This window comes from Aspergillus costaricaensis (assembly GCF_003184835.1).
Source record: "Aspergillus costaricaensis CBS 115574 unplaced genomic scaffold BO79scaffold_4, whole genome shotgun sequence".
Lineage (NCBI taxonomy): Eukaryota > Fungi > Ascomycota > Eurotiomycetes > Eurotiales > Aspergillaceae > Aspergillus > Aspergillus costaricensis.
The window spans coordinates 100,553-124,212 of record NW_020291804.1 but is presented as its reverse complement, the minus strand read 5'-3'; the positions used below and the strand labels follow the sequence as shown (position 1 = coordinate 124,212).

Sequence of the window (23,660 nt, the reverse complement as noted above, 5' to 3'; positions counted from 1 at the left end):
CATGGTTGGCATTCGGCGGGATTGAACGATGGGTGCTGCAGCTCATTCTAGTATATCTGTCTGAGTGTTGGTTTCTTGCCTTGATTTCCTAGCTTAATTATTTCTTTTTTGTTTGCTTCTCGGCTCGAGTGCTCGACCCCTCCTTTATCGGCATTCTCTCACTGGCCTTTACTTCCTGCAGGCTTGCCTTATTTCGAATTGCCATCATGCTGGGTCGACTGTTGAGCACTGCCGCGGCTACTCTAAATCCGGCGACTTACAACGCCAAAAACGCTCACCAATTAGAATCCGTCACGGAGGAGGAACATACATCTGGCTTACTATTCCCCGATGCTAGTCTCCTCCGACATTCCCATACGCACGCATATCCGCTGCATACGGCCTACAATTCCCCGAACGCTTCAACGGCTGGTGCCTATGATGATCGCGGCGGTGTCGAGTTGGACCCGCTGAAGGATTTCCGGGTGATAATTGCACAAAATGCATTGGGAGATCGAGATGCTTGTGTCCTGTTGGACACACGCGCCAGTTCGCAGGATCAGACTTCTATGGGACTTGGGTTGGAACCTCAGGTGTTCGACAATACCACCGGTGCGAGACATGCCCGTACGGTTTCGAATCTCACCCGTGGGCCACGGCGGGGCTACTTGTCGCAGTCGTCAGCCGCGGAGCCAAGCCCACTCTCTATCGCCGCGGAGGCACGGAGGTCACCTCCCATGTCGTCTGGCGCTTTCATGAGGGCTCGTGGTCGTAGTTCCACACTATCGCCGGCGGGAAGCTATCATGAACCTAGCCACCCTCGCTATGCTGCGGACTCGAATGATACCGGTCTTTTAAATTGTATTTTCGGCAGCAGTGCGTTTAGCTATAGGGGGTCATCGACGAAGATGCATATCATCTCTGCCGATGATGAACCTGGCAAAACTGCACCTACATCTCCTGCAACCCGCAACTCTCTGTCGCGCGCGTATACAACTGGAAGTCAATCGGCCTTTACAAGCACCAGCCGCGGGAATGAGTCCAGACCACCAGCAAAGGTTACGATACTCCTGACTAGAATGTTCAGCGTCCATCTGCCCGAAGGTGGTGAGACGTCTCCGGATGGCATGAACGCGGCTGGTTCTGTGAACCAAGAATCACTTCCGAACAGCGGTTTTCCCTTTCCAGACGTCACGAAGCGTCGGAAGATCAAGGAGAAAAAGACGCCGATGTATGCTGTGGCAATTACTATCCAGATCCCGCTCCTCTCTCGGAATGCAGGGCGACCGGCCTCACGGTTCAATGCTCAGGGTCCGGACTCTCCCAAACCGGGAATGTCGTGCTCCTTGGATTCGGACTACCGTTTTCGTGGAGGTTTCCTCGATGACAGTTTGTCCCTTGCAAGCCCACCTGCGAGCCTGGATGAGCGCATTGATCTTCTGGTTGATCATTGGGATGTAATAAACCGCACCCTGTCACACTTGGAGAGACTTTCGCGAAGAGAAATCCTCTTTCTGCTCAAGAAGGTAGATTCCTCTTCAGCCATGCATCCAAAGCCAGCTAAACCTCCAAACATGCAACGAACAAATCAAACTTTTGTCCACCTGCCTGCGAATATCTTGGCCGTAAATTCCAGGCTACGAGATGAAGCCATCCGCAGCAGCCGTCGCATTAGCACGGCGTTGCAAATGCCATTCGTCGTAACCGGCCAGAATCGGTGGGGCGTGTGGCGTGAGGAAGGCCGCTCCATCATTCGCAGCATTGGAGATAAGGACCACAGCTTCTTCTTCCTTGTTCTTATTACAGCATTCCTGGGTAACCATACTGAGTGGCTCAATGCCCTCGGGCCCGAGTGGTACCGACGGAGGCATTATCTACAGCAGAAGGCCCAGCAGGATTCTGACCCGCTGCTTGCTCACCGCACTGTCATTATATCGCCTGACAAGATGACGGCGCGGAGACTTATTTTCTTGCTTTCAGTTTTTCTTCCACCGAAACAGCGTTTCGAGCCTCTCCCTTCCCCTATCAGGCCGGGCACCGCGGCTTCCACGAGGGCCATTTCTCAGAGCCCGCCAAATGTCCCGGTTCTGCGGCAAGAGTCACTGCGGAGAGTGATGGAACGTCGATCTCGCGCACAACGCCTCACTCTTAGTGAAAGAGAACAGCACCAGCGGTCCGTGAGCGTTTCGTCGTGCGAGACGGCGCATCGTTCCACGGATGAGACCGAGCCGTCGGTGACACCGGACTTCACCACCATGCGCCGGGGATCCGACGCTCGCTCCATTCGAGCATTAGGCGTGCCCGTCCACGCCAAGGATATGCGCGCGAGGAATACGAGTGCGGCGACAACATCAACCACCACTCCTGGTAGTACTGTTCCGGTCCCTCACTTTGCTTCTCAAGGCCGCTCTGAGCGCGCAGGGTCGGACCAGGTAGTGGCTGACGGGCCCGACAGCCTCGCATCGGAAACACTGCTGAGGAGCCTCCAACGAAGCGAAAGCACACATACTAGTGCGAATGGCAGTGTACCTTCTGCCAATGGTCGATGGGGAAACATATTCTCCGGTCTGTGGAGCGCCCGTCAGGAATCGTCTACTGGTGACAGCGAATCTGTGGCACCAACTGACACCCGCAAACGGTCCGTGTCAGCGTACACAAATCCTCCGAGGCGCCCTCCTCCCACTCTGAGTCAGATGGTCAAAGAGGCATCGCTCGGACCTACCGAAGTCTCTCCGAAAAGCGCAACTAGCAACCATATTTCCATTCCGCAGGCTTCAAATGCCCACCATAGATATGAAGACGACGATGCCCCGGATGAGGCTGCGGCTACGGACCAAGCGCGAGAGTCGTCGCTGAAGTTGTCAGTCCGAGGCGATGATGGCATTGTTGATGTTGATCTTCCTTTGCCCGGGTTCGTCTCGCTTTCTTCATCTGGCGATTCCACAATGGCATCACCGAAGAAGACACGAACGTCGGTTACTAGTGTTGACGCCGTAGCGTCTACGCACAGCAGCACATCCGGCTTTCCCTCTACCTTGAAAGACAGTGATGGACCTAACATGAACGTTGCTGGCTGGCTGAAGAGCTTCCATGATGACTTCTTACTTCAAGCGGTCCGGCCCTATAATGGGCTCGAGGCTGACATCAAGCGTGCCATGCAAGCAGAACCGATGTCAAGCCAAGCCGCGTGTCTTGATGCGGACGGTTCCGGACGATGGGTGGATGTTGCGACCACTCTCATTGCGGATGTGCGAACCTTCACGGTGAAGCGGCTGCGGCTACGTCGTAAAGTCGGGAGTGCTTCTTGGCGCAACACATCGCCTTCGTTCTCTCCCCAACCTGGCACCCCTCGTCATGTCTCCGGCGGCTCGGTGTCTGCGTCTCAGCTGACCAGTTTCTTTTCTCAAGCTACTGCTTCCAGCAAATCGTCCGCTAGTTCTTCATCTGATGGGTTTGGCTTAAGTGATGTAGAAGAACGCTTTGTAGAAGAGCACGTGATGGATTTGGATGGCACGCTGGTGGACGCTCTCGAACGAGTTCTCGCTCAGAGCGGACCTTCCTCAATGGTACACTCCCGGGCTCCGTCGCCCACGCGCACTCGGCGTACAGAGGACAAGCACATGTCAGACGTGCTGAGCCGAGACGAGATGCGCCCAGTGGAAGTTCCTCGGACCGAGTGTCGCAAACTTGTCTTAAGCGCGCTCGACGAGGTCGTTCGCAGTGTAACGGCGGAACACTGCCGAGAAGATGAAGGCGAGCTGGGGCCCACAGACCGGGACCGCCGGCGAGTACAGACAGGAGGTGATAACACGTTACGCGAGGGCATTCGTAAATGGCTCCTTGATGTTGAAGAGGCGTGGTAGGCCTGTTGTGTAGATGGGGCGGTCTATGTTTGGGATTCATACTTACTTTTCTCTTCTCCCTGTTTTTTATCGGGGGGTGCCCTTATACAGTTTTGTTTTCATTTTTGCGCTTTGATATCATCATGATACCCATGTGTTGATTATAGTTTCTCATTCGCCCAAGCATACATATGACCGCACCCATGCCTGCCTCCTTCACCTTGTATCTCACTATGTAGATAAGTCAGAACTATCAGTTACAGATAACTACTGAATAACATAACAAATTTCAATACTTCATTTGACCGAGACACCACCGTTCTAAGAATCGTACCTTCCGTTCGAACACAACTCACGACAGTCAGCACACGCATTTCTACACAGCCACTATAGTCAACAAACTCGATCCATCATCAAAATCGAAAAGCCATTACTGTTCTTAAGTAGCAATCTACACCCACCTACACGAACTTCGCCAAATCGATCATATAATTCATTCAACATAATTAGCCATAGATTACGATTACACAATACATCCATCCACACATCATCCCCAACAATCCCACCAACAACATCCTTATTACATACATACAGACATACACACATCCTACATAACCGGCCTCAACGCTCCACTTCTCGGACTCCTCCCCTCATCCCTCGACGCCCTCGCCCGCGACTCAATCGTCGGCAACGTCCCATTATGCGACGCCCTACTCATCAGCCCGGGTCCCGGGGTGATTCCCAAATGCGGATGATGGCTGACCACACTGGCGGGCAACTCCAACGACGGGATAGCGGTATCCAACAACGCCGTAGGCTCGACGCGCGTACTCGTCGGACGAACATGCGACTCGCTGTAGAACTGTTCAAGACGGATAGGGTCGCGACAGAAGTCCTCGAAGTTGGTGAGGATGTGTTCCGGCGCGCGGTAGAAGTTCGAGGAGTCGAGACTAGCTGCTGCGGCGGCTGTCGAGGCGGGGAAGTGGCGCGGGCTGTTGGTGATGCTGGTGCTGACGTCGTGGGGGATGGGGAGGATTGTGGGACGGGTGAGCGGGGAGAGGCGCGGGGAGGCGCGATCGCCGGGGTCGTAGGTGCCGGCGCGGGTGCGGTGCTGTTGCTGCTGCGGGTCGCGGTCGCGGTCGAGACGGTCGCGACTGGTGGCGGCGGCGCGGGTGCTGACGAGGCGGTTGGCCAGGAAGAGGAAGTCGCCGTCGTCGGTGATTTGGACGAGGAGGCTGCCGGATCGGTGGATGTATTGCGGGTAGCGGTAGTCCGGGATGCCCCAGGAGTAGGAGACTTCGACGTCGGCGGGGAAGGCGGAGCGGGCTTCGAAGTCGAGGACGAAGTCGAAGCGCCGGAGGAGGGCTTTTTGGTAGTAGTGCCGGTCTGGAGGGGAGGGTTGGGTAAGGGAGGTTGGGGTGGTTGAGGAGGAGGTTGATGCTTGGAAGAGGGATGGGAGGGGGCCCTTGGGAGGGGGGAGTTTGAGTTGGACGCGGTAGGGTTTGCGGAAGGGTTGGGTTTCGTCGATGGCGCAGGCTTCGGCGATAGGCACTTGCACGAGTTTGAGACCGAATTTCTCGGCCGTTGAGGCCCAGGAGATGACGGCGTCTTCGATCAGTTTGGCGGTGGTGTTCATCCAACTGAGTTCGATGTGGAAGCAATTGTCGGGGTTGTGGAGGCGGTCGTAGTGGAGGTCGATGACCTCTGGGCGGTTTGATCGTTTGCGTGGATCGACGTCGTATTTCATGGTCTTGGATAGCATGATGGTGGCCTTATTCTTCCCCTTTGATGGTGTGTTTGGGGCCGGCTGAGCGGCCTCATCTAGACTTTCTGACCGCGAGTGGCTGATGGGCGAGTCGCGAGGGTTCTCTCCGGTTGGTGTCGAGGCAGCTGGCTTGTCGGCCCGGATTTGAGGGAACCAGCTGCCGCGAGACTCTGGGCGAGTGGCCCGGTATTCGCTGCAGATTTGGTAGAAGTAGTTGCCATCGCGGAAGTTGTGGCGCCGCTCTACGTGCTGGAAGAGGCCGTGCTTCAGCAGCTCGTTGCCGAAATCGACTGCCTCCTCGCGGCTGTCGATGTCACGGAAGTTTTGGAGAAGCCAGGTCGTCAGTTCGAAGCCGATGAAGCAATTGTAGTGCAGACGCCAATGCCACCGTCGATCCATCATCCGGACGCCCTTCTCGCCCTGGATCAGTTGTGCCAACGTTGTCAGACTAATGCTTGATCGCTCCAGCAGCTCCGACTCCGGCAGCAGCTGGGCCGGAGAATTGTCCAGGCCGGGGTCTGTAAGGATGATTCGATCCAGTTCAGCTGCCACGACCTCAGAGGAATTTCGTGTCTGGTACATGATGTTCAGAGGATTCTGCTCCCGCTTCTTGCGGGCTGTGTCGAACAGCTTCTCCTCAGGCGGAACGTACTTGTGCCGCTGCCAGATATGCGTGAGCTGATTGATGCCGAGCAGATGGATCTCTTCCTCATTGTCTTCGTTGTATGACTGCAGTTGGCGGCGAGAGTTGACCTGCAAGTGCATCGGGATCAGCACATAACGCGCCCGCCAGAATTGCAGCTGCTGAGCCGGGCTAAAGAGGTACTCGCGATGTCCGGCCACGTAATTGTCTGCGTAGTTCCAGTTGTATTCTTCCAGTGTTGGATCCAGTCGGATATTTTTGACTTCATATTCCGGGCTCAGGATCGTGCGCATGGCTGGTGAATACATAGTGAAGTCGTTGGTCTTGTGAGACGCCAGCATGGCCGAGTTTCTGTGGGTGTATCGAGTCACTTCGATCTCAGCCTCGTCGATACACACGAGCCGATGGATCGTGTTGCCCTTCGACAGGAACACAGTTGCCCCGTCTCGTTCCAGGCTTCGGGTATCGAACACGTTGGGTGCCTCGAGGGAATACTGGCCCGACACTTCAACAACGTTCTTGCCGACGACTATTTGGAACCCATGAGATAGACGTAGCGATATCATTTCACGTAGAAGCACGCCCCGTGTTTTCGGCGGCTCGACACCCTCCGCATCGTCGTTCGGGAACACGCGATAGGGAGTTTGATAGTAGTCCGACGCCAGCTCGGTCGCCGTTGGGAACTCTTCCGTAGTCAAGGGCAGGATAGCAGGGGATTTCAAGCTCTTCCACTTGACGACGGCTACATGTGGAGGCCTCGGATACGCATGCTGCCAACGCCCAAACCAGCTGGTGTCTCGTAAGACGTCTTTTGGTGTATTGCAGGGATTTATGGACCGAACCCAAGGCGCCAAAGCCTTGGAAGGCGCGCTCTTGGATGCGTCCCGCGAGCTGCCATTGATCGTCACCCGTGGATGCGGCCTTTTGGCCCGGCCTTCATGGCGAGCTTCACCGGGTATAGGTATTTCAGTTGTTGTGGTTGAGTATGACTCGGTGATAGGGCGGTCGCCTTGCTCCGTATCATCCTCGGATGGTTGCTTTTGAGGAACCTTGATCTCTATGGGCCGCGAGGGGGTGATTGCTGAGCTATTATGAGATTGCTTCTGGGGCGTAGTTGGTGTCGTCGAGAGATCGATCACGGTCTTCGTGGACGCAGAATCCGATATGCTGAGAGAGTCCACACTTCGCGTATCAGCAAACATGCCCGAGGGTTTCTTCACGTTTGCTGTCGATTGCCCGCGAGCATGCTCGACGTTGACTTCCGTGCTCGCCTGAGCTCTGGGAGGAGTGGCACTCAGACCCCGCAGAGCAAAGCTGATCGTACGCGAAATCCGTGGGATTCGGGCGCTGGAAGAGGTCTTTAAAGCAGGCTTCTTCGGAGACACCGTTCGCGTAGGAACGGGCTTTTTCGGGACCGGGAGCGTGGCATCAATCTTCCGAGGCGCGGAATACGTCGTCTGGGCGCGTTCGTTCGAATTGGTCTCATTTTCCCTCAAGCGAGTCACAGACCGAGCGGACAGTCGATCGTGTGCACTTGACACTTGCACTTCTGGCTCGCTGGGTCGCTTTTGCTTCGTCGGTTTCGGGCGCTGACGTCGCTTAGGAAACGGATGGAACACTCCTTCGTCATATTGGTCCATCCACGAAACCACCGACTTCGAGGATTTTCGCGACTTGGGCAACATCGCATCTTTGGAGCTTGCTATGTTCTGGAGAAATGGTTCGGGTCGGAGGCTGTCACTCAGCTGATGTCGGAAGGGGGAGTTTCGCTTGAATGGCAAATTTCCTGGGCTTATATTCGCGGGACTCAAAGCCATCGCGTGATTTGACCTTCTCGAGATACCCTGTCCTTCAAGTAGATAAGGAATCGAAATGTTCGACTGTTCACTCTCCATGACCCCCATCATCTGGATCTCATACATCCGCACGCGCGGCACGAAGACCTTCGACTGCTTGGTGACAGTGAACGGAATTGGAGCGTTAGGATCCTTCTTCAGAATGCGTCGAGCCTCCCTGTACGTTTCAGGGTTCCAGTACGAAATGTCAAGCCAGTGTGGAATGCCGTAGTTCCATTCGTTATGTCGAGAAGACCAGGGTCTTGCGCCCATTCCAGGAAACGACTTTGGCGAGAGGTGCGAGCCCCTGCTGGCTAGGCTTGCGAACGACAGACGCATTTCAGGCGAATAGCCGCCGTCTTGAATGTCTCCTCCATACGAAGGGCTCTGTGTTTTCTGTGCCGGCTCGCGGTATTTAAATAAAGGCACCGAGTGCAGCGGCATGGGACTAAGGCAGACCAAATCAATGGCAATACCTCGATTCGTCAATGCTTCCGTCGTGGAGGCTAGAGACTCATATGACACCTCGAAAACGCCACTTCCTGGAGTAATGACGATGATCGATGTCCCCGTATGCACCATATCGCGATCAATGTGATCATACGCCAGATGAGATGACGCCAAATGGATCGCTTCGAGAATGTTCCCGCGAAGCGCAGTGCTGGGCCGTCCCGCAATGGTGGCAGATTGGGCTCGAGGGGCCACCTTAACCCCATCGATGGTGGGCGTTTTGATGTCGTCTGTAGTCTTGAGAATTGACACGTCCCTCAAGAAGGTTCGAAAGTCCTTCTTCAGCTCATCCAGAATGGTGGTCCAATGGCCACTCGCCATATCATTAACGACCACACGGTAAAAGTCCCTAGTTGGCGCACCATTTGGCGTGAAGTTGTTGTGCAAACTCTCTGATGTAAGACTCGAGGAGGGCCCAATGGCCGACGGATCATATTCTACGCGCGTAAACAACACAATGGTGACCAGATGTCTCGCGTCGGAATTGGCCCAGCGCTTGAACAACTCCGGCAGGAAGCCATTGATGACCCTACTAAAGAGAATATCCCCTGTACCTTCAGAGTCAAAGTCCCACATCTCTCTCGACATCTGAATGAAGAGGACATATTTGGCGGATTCGCTTCGAAAGACGGGAATAGTCTGCGGAGAGAAGAAGCCCGACAGGACCTTCTTGCCCCGAATGAAGATATTCTTGACCGTGGCCTTGATACTCCCCATGAACACGATCTTCTGGCCCTTGTAGACGATCTTCTCCGATAACTCTGACATGACCAGTCTCCACATGTCCGAACGGACCAGGTACTGATCGCGGAAGGAGATATCCACATGAGAGGCTGAGCATTGCGCACGCTCCACGATGGAGATGTGAACCGCGGAGCGGTTCTTGAACCCGAAGATGTTGGCGACGCTGCTTGTGACCGATAACTCGAGCTTCGGGTGACGGGTCTTGATCTCCTGTGGGAGCGGCTTGACGACGAAGAGACATCGACTCTGTAACGGAGTCTTAAACTTGGACATGGGGTTCGCCGGCAGCGACGAGTTCAGGTCGACATGACTCTCGCGCAGCGACCGGGCTCCCATGTCTGCTTTAGCGGCATAGGGGGCATCGCCCGAAAAGCGCGCGGGCAATATCTCAATGACATCGCCCACTTGCACGCCGGTGTCGCTGAAGGCGGCCTGGTTGAACAGGATCTCCTCCTTGGAGAAGGTCTCATCATGGACCCAGAGGGAGCATTGACGGCGGTCCAGTCCGGTGGATGAGAGTCGGGCTGCCTTATCATCGGGAGTGGAGGAGCGATCCCGGGGCGTGCCACGAGGAAGCTCGGCGGTGCGCGAGCTGGAAAGCGTGTCGATACTGGCGGCGCTCACCTGCCGCAGGTGCGAACGCTTCATAGGGCCCCGCAACGACATTCTCTAGCGTCACCGTCGCATGGTTGAATGACCATTGAGATAAAAATCAGTCCAGCAATTAGCTAATGGATAAATGGTTTAATTGAGGTGATTGGGGCGCAATGGCACCGGGGTTAGCTGAATTGATGATTGATTATTGATGGATTGCTTTGATATGCAGTGCCCGTGACTTTCCCCACATCATGTGACAGCCACCACATCCACCAGGGAAGGCGGTGTAGAGTCAGTCTGCCACACTCACATCACGTGTAATTATATAATCACCCACGTGATCAGAGGTGACGTACGCCTGAGGCAGTTATGATGCCATAAAATACTTATGCCTCAGGCATCAAAACAGATCCTGCGAAGCATTTGGAAGGGATCGAAAATCTTCGGGGACCAGAAATTATCCAAACGAATTTCGACCCAAAGGCCAGCCCGAGCCGCCCTCCTCGGATCGAGTCCGAGATCTCCGTCCATCCGAAGATATGTTACGAAAGTACATTTTTTCCTTTTTTTTCTTTTTTTTTTGTTGAGATCTACATGATAAGGCATACCTACTCCGCCAGAATTTTAGATACTGATGCGAGTCGCGCAGTGCACATGCCCAGATGCGCCTACGATCGCAAATTCCTCCTGTGCTCGCCGATACCAGCCGATGATTGGTCCCATCAAGAATGATCGGAATCTGAAGGGCATGAAACGATCCATCTGCCTTTTCCCTTTCCCTTTCTCCCGAATGGCACGAGTCGTGCAGCGTAGACAGTCTAGACAGTAACGTCCGCCTTGTCATGCGTTGGGAGTCTGCACAACCCAATGCAGTAATAATGCAAGAAAGGAGTCTGCCGACGCCGAGGCAGGCAGCTAGCTGATTGTGGAGAATGAACTAGTGACTTCGGAATGGTTCGAAACGGTGAAGGGCAGATGGATGGGCTGGCCCGAAGACGATCTATCCAACTTTCCACTGCGGCGGGAAAAAAAGTCCTCTCCAAAGGCAACCAATCGGCAATGATCAGGCCCGCGCGGTGATGGAGATTAACCGAACATCACCAATGAAAGGGACCGGAATGTGCCGCTTCCTCTGGGCGTGACGGCCTGGGATGGATGGATGGAGACCTGATAATGCAGTCGTCTGCACCAGTTCAACTTGTTGACAGACATATCTTGACCCAACTATAGGGGGTTTGTTTATACTAATGCACCCTGATACGCTGTCCTACGCTGTCTGATTTGCTTGTCTTGCGTATGCCAACAAGCATAATGGACAGTATTAAAGGTGACCAAGCAAATGGTGAGATGAGCAGGAGATTTCAAAAACTGGATGGTTTGGCTTGGCTCATTTTAGCGGCGTCGGGATTTGATCTTTGACATCGGGATCTGGACCCTATTTGGGTACGCTGGGGCCATGCGTAAGCCATGGTGGAGGATATTTCCCATCTGGGCCAGCAGCCACGCACTTGAACGGGCTTCCACTCCATTTTCCCCGTTCCTTCATTTGGCTCTGCTCCTCTCTCTCTTAATCTTTTATCGTGTTTCTAGCCCAGGTTAAAATCGTGGTTCACACCGTGGCGTGCTTCGGAACATCTCGCTAAATGGATAGGTCAGATTTAGATCAGCAGTAGTCAAACAGAAGAACCGCAAACCTGGACGCTATCGGGGCTAGCATGTAAACTAGCTGGCCCCATAGTCCATGCAGCGTCCTTTTGCCTTCTCCAGATCGAGGATCCGTACACTGCCAAAGTGCCTCCTTCTACTGCACTGACCCCCTTCCCTGGCGCGGGAGAAATGAGAGCAACACGGAACAGCTCTGATCGAGCGCATTTAGATCAATCCAGTGGCTTAATATTTAGGACGTGAGCTGGCGGAAATACGAAGCGAGTCACCAGCTGTACCTGAAAATCAATGGATGAATGGGTGGTGAGTGGTGAGGTCGTTACCCAACTTTCCCCAATCAGTAAAAGCTTGTAGCCTCATGCACCCCTTCACCATAAACCATGGGCAGTGTCTTCTTGGTCCATTTTCTTTCCTTTTTCTATGCTCTTCCCCTTTGCTTTTTTTATTTTTTTTTCTATCTTTTTTTTCTTATTATTTTGAAATATGGCAGGCGTAAATTTTTGTTATCGCTCCCCTTTTTGCATTTCATTTGGCCGGTCTCTTCGTCTAGACCCATAGGGGATCTGGCACCCATGACCAGCCGGACCATGGCCGAGAGCTTCTCCCAACCACGGATCAGCCCCAAACGGGCAGCAAGCTTTAGCTGCAGTAGGGGGGTGAATGAACGGTAAGCTAAGCCCGACAGGAATCGACCTTGCAGACAGCAGCACAATAAACTACCATTCCGCACAGTGGCGGAGGTGCTTGCCAGCAAATGACAGCAAACCGCTTCAGATGGAAGTGCCGGCCCACTCGGAAGAAAGCGACTGCAAGGAGTCATCGAGCTGCTCTCCAGCTGTACCGACAGATCCTCAATGCCAGGGGAGGGTACCAGAGGGGAGGGAGAGTCTTCAGTGACATGGAGACTGCAGTGGATTGCGTGCTGAAAGTAGTACAAGCCCATTGCATATTTCTAACCTGGTCTTAATCCTTTGGGGGGAACCCTGTCAGAAGCCATGGTGCCAGTTGCAGCAGCACAGCGAATGCCCGACGAGCAAGGCAGCCGCATTCCCTGCGGCGCGCAAAAGTCCAAGCATCCTACGAACCTCAACTTCCAATCAAAATCAGATCACTCCAGAGTCAATATGCGGTAATAGATAAGAAAAGAATAAAAGAATTCAAAGGATCGAAATGCATATCGACATGAAAACTGGATCCCAGCCAGAGTTGGGCCAATCAAGGCTCCCATCTCCCTCCAGGGCGTCTCCAATATCGGATCGATGCCCAATAAAGGCGGAAGTGCAGTTCGGACCGTAGCCCGATTGGGACAAAGTTCGCCTGATGCCCTGCACTTCGCGGCTCGACGATCAATTCTACTCTCCTGCGGGGGTCGTGGTTCTGACAAACTGGACAGAAAAGGGGGGGTGCCGTAGAAATGCTGCAACAATAATGGGGAAGCAATGAAATTGTCAAAAAGAGGCAAGACCCCATGCGAATTGCTGGACGCCACGGGTGGGTTGCGACTTACTTTAAGACAGGGCTTGCGCTATGTAGATCCACTCCTCGAAATTCATCGGTGCAGAGCCGGGGTTGTCTACATCTATTGACAATCATAAAAAGCCTGTTCCAATCTATTGAGGGGGCACGGGGCAGGTGCAGAAACGGGAAAAAAAAAGGGAAAGAAAGAAAAGAAAATATAGAGAAGATGGGAAAAGATGGAAGATTGGAAATAGGAAGAAGAAGAAAAAAATAAGATAGTGTAAATGAGACCTACTACAGTACCAGTTTAGTCCAATGATAATAGATAGTGTAGGGAAATAGAGACGACCGCCTCAAAGCGAATTATTTTCCCTCGACGGAGACAATTTGGTCAGCCGCGACTACTAATGGTTACTGACGGGGGGAGTAGCCCACTACAGTGGGTGAGTCCAAGGCTTCACTGGACAGGGACCTTCGGTCAGTTGTCGGGCTTGTTTCGGAAACGCACGGTGTGAGGGAGAGATCATCATGGAATGCTTGCACCGTGCAGACAGTCAGGATTTGCCACGGTCGGCGGGGCTGGCGATGTCACCAAGGTCGGGGGCATGCTCAGCGATAAGACCCTTGCACACCAGCCAGGCCCTTTGGCAAGATGGATCCTTCGTCGACATCTCCGCTAGCCAGCCGGTCGCTTTGGACACCTGCGCCAGCACTCGCCGAAACTTGGCACTTCCTGGTCTTGCCATCAGTAGCAATTCCATGATGAGGACGGTGGTGGATTGCATCAAATAATGTAAGATGCACCACCAGGGAGAGACCCCATAGACCCAGGCGAGGTCCGGGGATTCAGGCAGTAAGTCGAGCATCTGACCGGCCAGGTCGACACACACGGTTGCCATGGTCTCGCAAAATCGTCCCGGTGGGTCATTGCCGTAATTCTGTTGGGCGAGACGGCTTAGGCACGGTTGCGTAATAAGCATCTTGGTGCTGCAAAAACGAAACGCCAGGCTTGACCGTTGCCTCTCGAACGCGGGTGCCCCTTTAGTGAAGTGGAAGGCTGGCGGAAGCCTGGACAGCCATGCTTCAACTTTGCCATGCAGCATGGAGATGGACCCCTCGATCTCTCGCCACGACTTTCGAGCTGCCCCTGGAGCATACAACAGGTCAACCGACTCCCGCATGATCAGCGCCAGGTCAATATGATAAAGGAAATAAAGCGAGGTGTTTGGAGTAAGCGCTTCAATGGCGCCAGCCGCGACCTGGTCACTTTGTTTCCCAAACGAATTCATTTGCAGCCGGAAAGAGTCGGGCGTTCCTGCGTTGTCGGGAGATTTCCCAGGAACCCGTAGACAGAAGGTTTCCATAAAGATATTTCGAGCTTCATGATCCGCGATCAGTTGGACGACCTTGTTATCCATAAAGTCTTCCTCCTTGAAAGGAACCGGGAGCGGCGTGGTGCAGAAAACATCATTGGTGCTCGGTGGGCGGCCCGTCATGACACAAAGTGAGTTATCCAGCATATATAGGGACCACCATACCCGATAACGCGTCTCCTTGGACACATGAACAATCGTATTGCTCTCGCTTCTCAGGTTCAGCCCCATGGTGACAGCCGAACGAATGGATATACCACAGATTCTCCAGGACCTAGAAAATTGGTTTTATCAAATCAGAGGGGGATGCGGGAGATGCGGGCGACCACCAAAAGAATGGGCGCTGGATCGTAAGGGGAAGGAATCAAGAAAGCCGCATACCTGTTGACTTGTCCTATGGACATTAGGTAAAACGAAGTCAGCCCCTCCACTTGCACCTGCTGCAGGTTTGGGTGCTCGAGAAGTGCTGTATCATTCATGCTAAGCTTCCATGCCCGCGAGAAGTAGACCAAGCTCTCGTCGGTTCCGTTCTCAACGTCATTGTACAAATGACGCGCATGTTTTGCAGCGATCGCGAAGATTAAATTGAGTATGGCAAGCCATCTTTTCCCCGGCCGTACATGGGGAGCCGAGTAGAAAGACTTGTACTGTGCCAGGAAAATCATTTTGCCCACGATTGGGAACGTCGGATGGACGGCTTGAAAATAGCTGTCGACAAGCTGGTCAGCCACCGTAATAGGGGGTCGTTCAGATGGATCAACATCATCAATAACTGGGATATCCGAGTCGTCAAGGAAAAAATTCACGGAGGAGACCGAATGTCGATCCCAGGTCTCTCGGGGGGATGCGGAGTTCGATCGTTCCAGAAGGCGCTTCAATCTGTACATCCAAGCGATCTCCGAATGTTCACCCACAAAGCCCATGGCTTGTATTTTCTCGTCACGGTTAAAGTCTTCGTTGGTATAGTCTAGAGCCGCCAGCGAAGAACCTGGTGAGTGGTGCCCCAGAAGGGCTGCATCGGCTACTTTGGCGGCCGATGATGAGGACGACCCATGTGCGCCACCGAGCTGGTCATGGTCGTCTCTTTGCTGTAATGGGTTTCTTTATGTTAAACAGGGCTGGGAATAGGGTCTAGAGGGGAAGGGAGGAATAATAGAGGATAGCGGGAGAGTTCAACCAAGTCGAGATGGATGGATTAAAGGGATCTTACATCGTGCAAAATTCGTTCGACGTATTGGGCCGTTTGCGAGTCCAGCTTCGGAGCAATCTCTCGCATAACGGCTTCGTATACCTGGACCTGGGTTGTCAGATCACTGAGCTGCCTAGAACTCACCGTCAGATAGATTCATCGATCAACTTGGAAGCAGTCACGTAAACGCACTTGGCCATCTTTTCGCGCTTCCGATCTCCATAGGAGCAGCGGATGCCCGACTCCTGGCAACGCTGGCAAGTCGGGCGGTGACCGCTACATTTGGCTTTCTGGTCTCGACAGTTCTCGCAAGCTCGGCTTACTCGGCCACTACTGGTCCAGGTGCTCGTGCTCACAGTCCTCGGGATGGCTACCTTGGAGTTCACTGTGCGATCCCCAGGAGCGCTCCGGGAGGCGCCAGCAGCGGGGGTCTCAGCATGACTGGCGGAGACGGACTCGTAAGAGACCGGTGGACCGAAAGAAGCAGGCTGCGAGTACTGAGGCACCGGCCAGTTATGATACTTAGGTTCACTGTCCGGAAAGTCGGACGAGGCGGACGAGGAATAAGAGGGATAAGGGAAAGGAGGGGGCCGGTTGTTGTCGCTCATTGTCAAAGACAAGACGAGGCGAGGCGAGAAAACTTGTCAGCCCCCTTGGTCCCAACCCTCAATAGCACGGACGAACCCAGCAACAGCAAATACGGGCAAACACTCCTGATTAGCGAGGACTGGGCGTAGGGGCTCACTATAGACCAGGAGAGAACAATAATAGTGGACAGGGCGGTTTTTGATGTCACAGATTCATAGCAACAGCTTAACGCTTGTTGGCCGAAAGGGACCCAGAGCCGGTCAAGGGAGAAGTGTGGTAGGCTGGAGTTAACTGCCGGGTTTGGTCTCGCCACAAGTTGGGCGGAAATCGGCTCGCGTCTCCGGAACACCAAGTGGAATTGGACCAGAAGACTGTCCTTCGGGCTATCATTTTCAACCATGGTTCTTCACTCCCTCCATCTCCGCATTTTTTGACAAGGGAAAGAGGCTCTCTCTCATCCATAAACCCTCCCTAATTTTCTTTTTGGGCGAGAAGCTCGCCCGTGACCCAGCTAGAAAGGGCGCGACCCGACCTCGTGGTACCGCATGACAGCCAACCCGGTGCCAATGTTGGTGAGGCGGACAGTCCCCGTTTCCCTCTCATCTGGCTCATCAACAACAACCTGAAAACATGGTGATGGAATCATTATTTCGAGTCTCGCATCAGCTCCATGGAAGATCGTGTGGTGCGCGCCGCCGCACCACCTGGATGACACACACTTCCATTCACAATTGAGCGCCACCAGCAGCATTAAACATGTGGTCCTTACTCGCTTGCGTGTCCTGAGATTGCTCAGTGGCGCCAGATAAAAGCTCATCGAAACCGATGCCAGAGGCCTAGACATGGAGTTTTGAGTTAAACACCCGGGGAGGAATGCAAACACCCCGCAACCTCGATACCGCAAGGGCACCTGGTGGCTAGCTAATCCATTGCTTCTTTTCGGGTGTCTTTTGCTGGCGAACCACTGGTGTCAACGATGGTGTCGACATACGACCACCTATCCTTGGATCGGGGAGGGGTTGCGACAATTCTCACGGATTCATCACTGCATTCATGGGGAAGCTGCTGCCTATTCGAGGTAAGCATTATATCATCTGCATCATCCGCCACCTGTTTTGCCTCTGAATTTTGTCTCTTTACGATGATCCGTGCCCTTTTCGTGGCTTTCATCCTCCTTTTTGATGTCTGGCTCATATCTCTTCTTCCTCGTTTTAGTCCCTCGATACGTTGAAAGCTGAAGAAATTCGAATGAACGGTCCGGAAACGCAAGATAAGGTCGTGCTTTCTCGACGGCTTCAGTATCAGAGGCAGGAGGTTGATGACTCGAATCTTTCTTTCATGTAAATCTGAGTGAAATTTCAACGGACATCTATACATCTACTGACCGCGACCGTTTAAAGGGTCATGTGTCCGTATTGGGTGGATGAAACGGTGGCTGGAAGCGTGGTGAACAGATTGGTGTGATCACATGTTCACAGGCTTGAATTGTGCTGGTTGGGATTTCTTCCCCTTGAGCGCTACTCAACTGCGTGCTGGGGTCAAATGATGATGATATGGCTTTTGGCGTAATGCTTGTCGCTAAACATCACATGCTCGGCAGTCTGTGTTACCAAACCACGCCGCAGTACGTATGCAGTATGTCCCAGGCGATTCTTCCCCGCTAGCTGGTGGCCTCTTGGCGCGTCAAAGCAGTGATATTTGCAAGGAAATGTACTGATCGTACCACTAGCCATCCCAACACAATCCAGCCGGTCGGGTATCTCTGCAATCGACCAGCATTGACCAAGCACACATGGAATAAATCTGTCATGCCGATCGAGGAAGCTACTAGTCATCGGCATCTGATGTTAGTAGTGTCATGTGGGAGGCTTTCACGATGAGCTTGTTTCCCCAATTTCCCTCTTGTTTCCATTTGGCCTAGTCTGTAGGTATCAGACCAATTTGCAGTGGCTCCAATCCACGAGCTCGTGGGCCTGCGGATATAGAACTTGATAAGCTCTCTTAAGGTTCGACGCAGATCGTGGACGAGGCGGCCGACCATAGCACTGGGCATCGCTTCCTTGGGGTACCACTAGCCGGTAATCCGTGCCGGAGCAGCCAATGTCATTGGCGACTAGCCAGTTCCATCAGCACAACCTTAGATGACGTTCGGCGAGCCGCGTTCTGCGTTTCACTTTAAGTTGGGAATCGTTCACGAGCGCGTTCTAGGGAGGAGGCTCCGTGGCCAAGCTATTCGACAAATTTGGCTCACAGTATCAATTGGCACTGAAAACAACACAAGACATTAGCCAGGAGGCAAAGAGACCAGACCATTAGGGAGGTTATAGCTTCACTTTTTCAGATAGCGAGAAGTCTCTTCGCATCCGCCCGTCCAGAGGGGGTTTCATGGTGGACATTCAGGGACGCACTGTTTGTTGTCCGCAGCTTCTTGAGCAAGGAGGCGGGAAGGTGATGTTACAGGATCCGTGCTTTAGAAGATATGTAGTAGGCACTTTGCAATAGAAACGGATCGGGAGGGGGGGTTCAAGGAAGACTGTGACGGGGATTTGAGGTTGATACTGGCTGGACCAGTTGAAGCCGTTGGATGTTTCGGTCGAGGCGGGGAGAAGATCGGGAAAGGGAGGGAGAGAGACGGAGGAGATTATTGGAGAGAAAGGAAGTTGACTGGTTTGTCTGCGTGACCAGCAGGGCCAACTCAACTTCCCCCAACCGCCATTCTCTTTCCGCTCGCATGACTTGCAGAAGGGAGGGAGGGGGATAGGAATGTCAACGTCCACTGAACCAGAATATGCGAACCATTCACTTGGGGGGCAGTCGACCATTCAAATATGCTTCGTTCCATCGGCCGAGACTTACTTAAGTAGTTCGGAAGTTCGGAACCGCCATCACGATTGGCATGGAAAATGGTTCCGTATGGGGATGTGGCTGACTCTGCGACCCTCTTTCCTGCTCGCGGACCAACAGTTTTTCCTCCTGGAGCATCGCAGAGAGATTGATGAAGCAAGGGCACGAATCTGGATGCCAGATCGCCACGCGCGATCTCGCCGATGAGATCGCAGAGAGGGAGGGGAGAGGAGAAAACTTGAGAAGGCGAGGTGGCGACGAGGCCAGTCGGGTTCAGCTGCATTGTTGCCAGCCAGCTTTTGAGCATCGCTTCGCTACTACTAATTAGTAGTCTCCTTTCCTCCTCCCCTGTGGCACCGGCACACAATTCCCGGATATCCCTTTCGCCAATGCGCTAACCAAGGTCTTCCAGACTTTCAGCCTGATCTGACCTCCCAGTCTCAACCGGTTTTCCCAGAATTAGCACCCTTGCAACCGCCCGGGGGTGGACCCGATGCTCGAGGCTTCCCAACTGTCCTGTGGGCTCTGCGATCGGTAGATTTATTTCTTGCATGGCTTGTCTTATACTTCTGGATGATCTACAGCCCCTGGGTGTCTCCTTGGGCCCCTAACACGCAGCGTAGGAGGTGCGCACACAAAATACTGTTGGACAAGGCTTGGATGGGTTACGCGCACTTCGGGGTCTGGAAATTAAATCCGCATAGATAGACCCGCGTTAGCGCGCACGCTTGCGGGCAGCCACTGTCGCTCTTTCTCAGCTCCCCGAGTTTTTTTAACTCTACACTAACCTTGCTTTTTTGCCCCTTGGGCCACATTGAGCGAACTGCGTTCAGTCGAGACTCCCGGTTCCTGTTAGGCTTACACTATCGCTTTAGATTTCCTACTTCCCTTCGGGGCCACTCAATAGGACAACGATTGAAGCAATGGTCATCAACACGGGGCTCGATCGCTTACCCGCCTGTCGCACCCTCCCTTCCCTGCCTGCGGCTGTGTGACACGTCTAAGAAACTTTTCCGGAGCGGCTGCGAAACTTTGATCGGGTGTGCCGGATTTATATATCACTCGGAAATCTCCGTTGACAAGTCCAATGGGGCTTTCTGTCTGGGCTCAATGTTGGTGTTGCCTCGGATTACACAACCATTCCAGTGTCCGCACAACGGCCGAGTGCCGGAGATCATAACCTGGAGTGGTGGAAGAACGCTTTCCGCTAAGCGGCTTTACAAGGTACAAGGCTTACGAGGATCGCCGTGGCGCCCTTGGCGCGCTGACACTGCATTTGCGCTGCAGTAACGCCACAGTGATGGGAGATGTTGATTTCTCAGGTGTAGGATGCACGTGTTGGTCGCGGACTTGCTTCGTGTGCGCCCTCAAAACCGGTTAATGCTCGCCCGAGACGATCTTGATTTGAGGCTCCACTCGGTTCAAAGTTTGTAGAGGGGACACTTGACAGTGACAGTGGAGTAGGACGCGCTAAATCTGAATTGCGCGTAGGAAGTAATTCGAATTTGCTTGTCCATAGTAGAACAGTAGTACGGAGTAGTAGGTTCTACAAGCATGAGGCTAGTACTAAAGAGTAAGTAGTTGAAGTTCTGAAAATAGATAGCATCCAGCGGCAGTTAAACAGCCCGGATATATATACTAGTATCTCATCATGTCCGTGCTTTCTAATACCATTTCCCAGGAACGGAGAATGTTGCTAATAGTATTCCATACGAGACCGCTACCAAACCATTAGATTATGTATACTTATCTAACCTGTATCAAGCCTAACTATTATTATCGTGTGAAATGTACAAATGCCCAACTAATCCATGCTCCTGCTGTGTTGTGTTGGTTGTTCTTATCTAAGCGACATCTCGGCCTGAGGCTCGGCGATGTTGAACCGACCGCCGACAGTCCGAACAACTTGATCCATCACTCATTCATCCACTTCATCAGAATATACTACTCTGCATCAGTTATCTACTTGTCTTCTGCGGACGATTTCAGGACCTGATACATCAAATCGGGCATCGTCATGACTCATGAACCGTAGAAAACATTCCAGAGCGACCGAAGAGGTCGAATGCCCGAAACGGAGGAAGTTTGTTGCGTAAGTGTGCCCTTCTACTGTGGCCCTCTCACACAGCAGCAATATCTAAGCATCACTGCTAATTCCATCGTGCAAATCCAGCTGCCAACGATGTCACGCACACAAAATCAAATGCTCGGGCGACCAGCCCTGCGCCAAATGCCGCCAGGTTGGCTGTGCCGATGAGTGCCAATACGCACCTCGGGACCGTCAGGTCAAAGTGAGCGAGAGGTATGTCCAACAGACACTCTTGTGACTCACACGATGTTCGGGGATGGAAGGACGTCATGCATGACTTTTTATAGTCGCCGGGAATTAGACTGATCGAATATTCCCACAGTTATCTGCATGAATTGCAGGCCGAGATTCGACGCCTGCGAGAACAACCGACCCCTTCCTCGGTCAACGCGACCGAGGCCGAAGACGGGCGCGGCGGCGGCCCGTCGCGAACGGCAGAGGCGCCAGATGAGGCGGAAAGCAATAATCCCAATGTGCGCAATCCTTTGATCGGGGACCGGGCTTGGTTCCATCCATACGATCCGTCTGCGCCGCCGCTTTTCGTGGGCGAGGCAGCATGTACGGCTTTTGCGACGCGCTTCCGGCGCTTCTTGACGGGGAGTAATGCGACGGCGCATATTACGCGCACGCAGTATGTCCGGGATGAGAATATCGCCGCGGCTAATACGGGGGATATCTGGTGGCCGAGTTTACACCAGGCGCGGCTATTGTTGAAGATTGCGCTGCGGCAGATTGGTTTCATTTACCATCTGGTGCTGCGTAAGTCGACGCTGGAGAAGCTTGAGGAGATCTACCAGACGGGCGACTTCGAGTGCAAGGTCAATCAATGCAAGTTCTTTGCTCTATTCGCGTTTGGAGAGGCCTACTCCATGCGAAATGAGCCATCCTCAGGTTCTAGAGTACCGGGTACCAAGTACTTTGCGCGGGCGTTGAGCTTGGTGCAGGTGCTGCCGGAGAGGACGAGCATCACGCATTTGGAGACGCTGTTGTTGATGTCTTTATTCTCGTATTATTTGAACCGACGGCATTCGGCCTATGTTCTGATTGGAAGCGCTATGCGGTTGGGGCTGTCGATTGGAATGAACCACAACGTCCCTGAGTCGCAGCTGATCGATCCAATCGAGAGGCAGCACCGGGTGCGCATCTGGTGGACCATCTACATCTTCGACCGCATGTGGGGATCGAAGATGGGCCTGCCATCGCAGATCTTGGATGATGATATCCACCTAGACATGCCGTCCAACGTCACCCCGGCGCAGTTACAGGAGGAGCAGTTCTCCGATACCGAGTATCTCAAGGCCAACATCAGCCTGGCACGGATCGTGGGTGAGACGATCGCCAAGTTGTACAGTCGCCGCAAGTACAGCGAAACATTTCTGCAGAGGGTGCAGAAGCTACTCAAGGCGCTGAAGAACTGGGTGGAGACCCTGCCAGAGCATCTGCGACTGGACCAGGTGGAGCCAGAAATGAGTCGGACACCGGTGGGCTCGCTGCATCTATCATTCAACCAGGTACATCATTCCAGTTCCCACAGGATCGATCCAATAACTAACCATAATCAGTGTGTGATTCTGACAACCCGACCAACACTGCTCCACATCCTGATCAAACTGAGCGAAGCGGACGGAGCCCGACCAGAAGACATCGAAGAGATCTCCCAGCCGGTGCTCACACTCGGCGAAGCCTGCATCCACGCCGCACGGCACTCGCACTCGATCATCCTAACCCGATGGATCAACGGCACACTGCCAACCTTCGGATTCTTCCACGCACACTACCTCTTCTCCTCCGCACTCGTGCTGGCCATGTCCAGCTTCACGCCCGTCGGCAACCCAGCAGACCTCGGGGCCTTCGAAACCGGCATGGAGGTGCTGCGCTCAATGAGCGAGAATGGTAACCTAGCGGCATCTGAATTCTACATCAACCTGGAGCAGGTCAAAGTCTGTCTGGACCGATATCTTAGCGAGCGGCGACGCGATTCCCGCAGTCGACGGAACGCCGCTGCAGCGATAGGACCGGGCACGGTATCTGCCAAGGATGCAGCCGCGTCTGCAGCGGCCACGGCGGCTGCGACTCCAGCGTCGTCGAACACGGCGCTGACAGCGCATAGTATTGCCGAGGGGCCAATGGGTCCAGCAGAGTTCGGGCTACACCCAGTGACGACGGGTGTGCTAGAGGGGGGTGTAGTACGAGATGCGACGAGCGGGTTCACGACGGCAATGGCGTTCATGGAGCCGACGATGCAGGATTTTTTGGCGCAAAGTGATTTTGATCTAGGCATGTTGCATCCGGTGGATACGTATATGAATGAGGAGCATGTGTACCAGGGGTATAGCTGAATGCAGATAGAGTTCCATAAACCAGAGACATGCAATACATTATTGTCTATCCGTGTATCAAGTCTATCTATCCATCTATCATGAAACCAAACACCATACCCAATGCAAAGCACACTCATGAACACATGAACACATGAATCCATAACCTGACCAACCCCTCAACAGCCGGGAGAGATAGAAAGAGAAAGAGAAAGAGAAAG

The 23,660-nt window shown here is 53.4% G+C and overlaps 4 protein-coding genes across 4 annotated transcripts; 2 read left to right on the top strand and 2 right to left on the bottom strand.

The window, feature by feature from the left end:
• The first annotated feature begins 11 nt into the window (after window positions 1-11).
• BO79DRAFT_53987 (uncharacterized protein) lies at window positions 12-4,111 on the top strand. The gene has a single exon (XM_025689394.1). It carries the CDS (start codon window positions 207-209, stop codon window positions 3,840-3,842), a length of 3,636 nt encoding a protein of 1,211 aa, XP_025543391.1. The 5' UTR covers window positions 12-206; the 3' UTR covers window positions 3,843-4,111.
• A 200-nt stretch (window positions 4,112-4,311) lies between these two features.
• On the bottom strand, window positions 4,312-9,984 carry iml1 (GTPase-activating protein IML1; the record flags this gene model as incomplete). The annotated part of the gene is made up of 1 exon (XM_025680564.1): window positions 4,312-9,984. One exon carries the CDS (start codon window positions 9,982-9,984, stop codon window positions 4,429-4,431), a length of 5,556 nt encoding a protein of 1,851 aa, XP_025543390.1. The 3' UTR covers window positions 4,312-4,428.
• Window positions 9,985-13,276: 3,292 nt separating this feature from the next.
• Window positions 13,277-16,423, bottom strand: BO79DRAFT_166104 (putative C6 transcription factor). The gene is made up of 4 exons (XM_025679294.1): window positions 15,793-16,423; window positions 15,622-15,733; window positions 14,793-15,499; window positions 13,277-14,685 (listed from the first exon to the last, which is right to left on the bottom strand). Exons 1-4 carry the CDS (start codon window positions 16,206-16,208, stop codon window positions 13,593-13,595), a joined length of 2,328 nt encoding a protein of 775 aa, XP_025543389.1. The 5' UTR covers window positions 16,209-16,423; the 3' UTR covers window positions 13,277-13,592.
• Window positions 16,424-21,056: 4,633 nt separating this feature from the next.
• On the top strand, window positions 21,057-23,460 carry BO79DRAFT_187851 (transcription factor domain-containing protein; the record flags this gene model as incomplete). Its single annotated transcript, XM_025680563.1, has 4 exons — window positions 21,057-21,124; window positions 21,206-21,334; window positions 21,444-22,632; window positions 22,684-23,460. The coding sequence occupies 4 exons, from the start codon at window positions 21,057-21,059 to the stop codon at window positions 23,458-23,460; spliced, it is 2,163 nt and encodes a 720-aa protein (XP_025543388.1).
• Window positions 23,461-23,660: the final 200 nt, after the last annotated feature.

Bases quoted from the DNA above. Each gene is read 5' to 3' on its own strand.
- BO79DRAFT_166104 (XM_025679294.1), bottom strand. From the start codon at position 16,208: ATGAGCGACAACAACCGGCCCCCTCCTTTCCCTTATCCCTCTTATTCC. The intron at 15,734-15,792 runs GTGCGTTTACGT...GGTGAGTTCTAG, and splicing joins AAGCGCGAAAAGATGGCCAA to GCAGCTCAGTGATCTGACAA. The intron at 14,686-14,792 runs GTATGCGGCTTT...CCAATTTTCTAG, and splicing joins TCCATAGGACAAGTCAACAG to GTCCTGGAGAATCTGTGGTA.
- BO79DRAFT_53987 (XM_025689394.1), top strand. From the start codon at position 207: ATGCTGGGTCGACTGTTGAGCACTGCCGCGGCTACTCTAAATCCGGCG.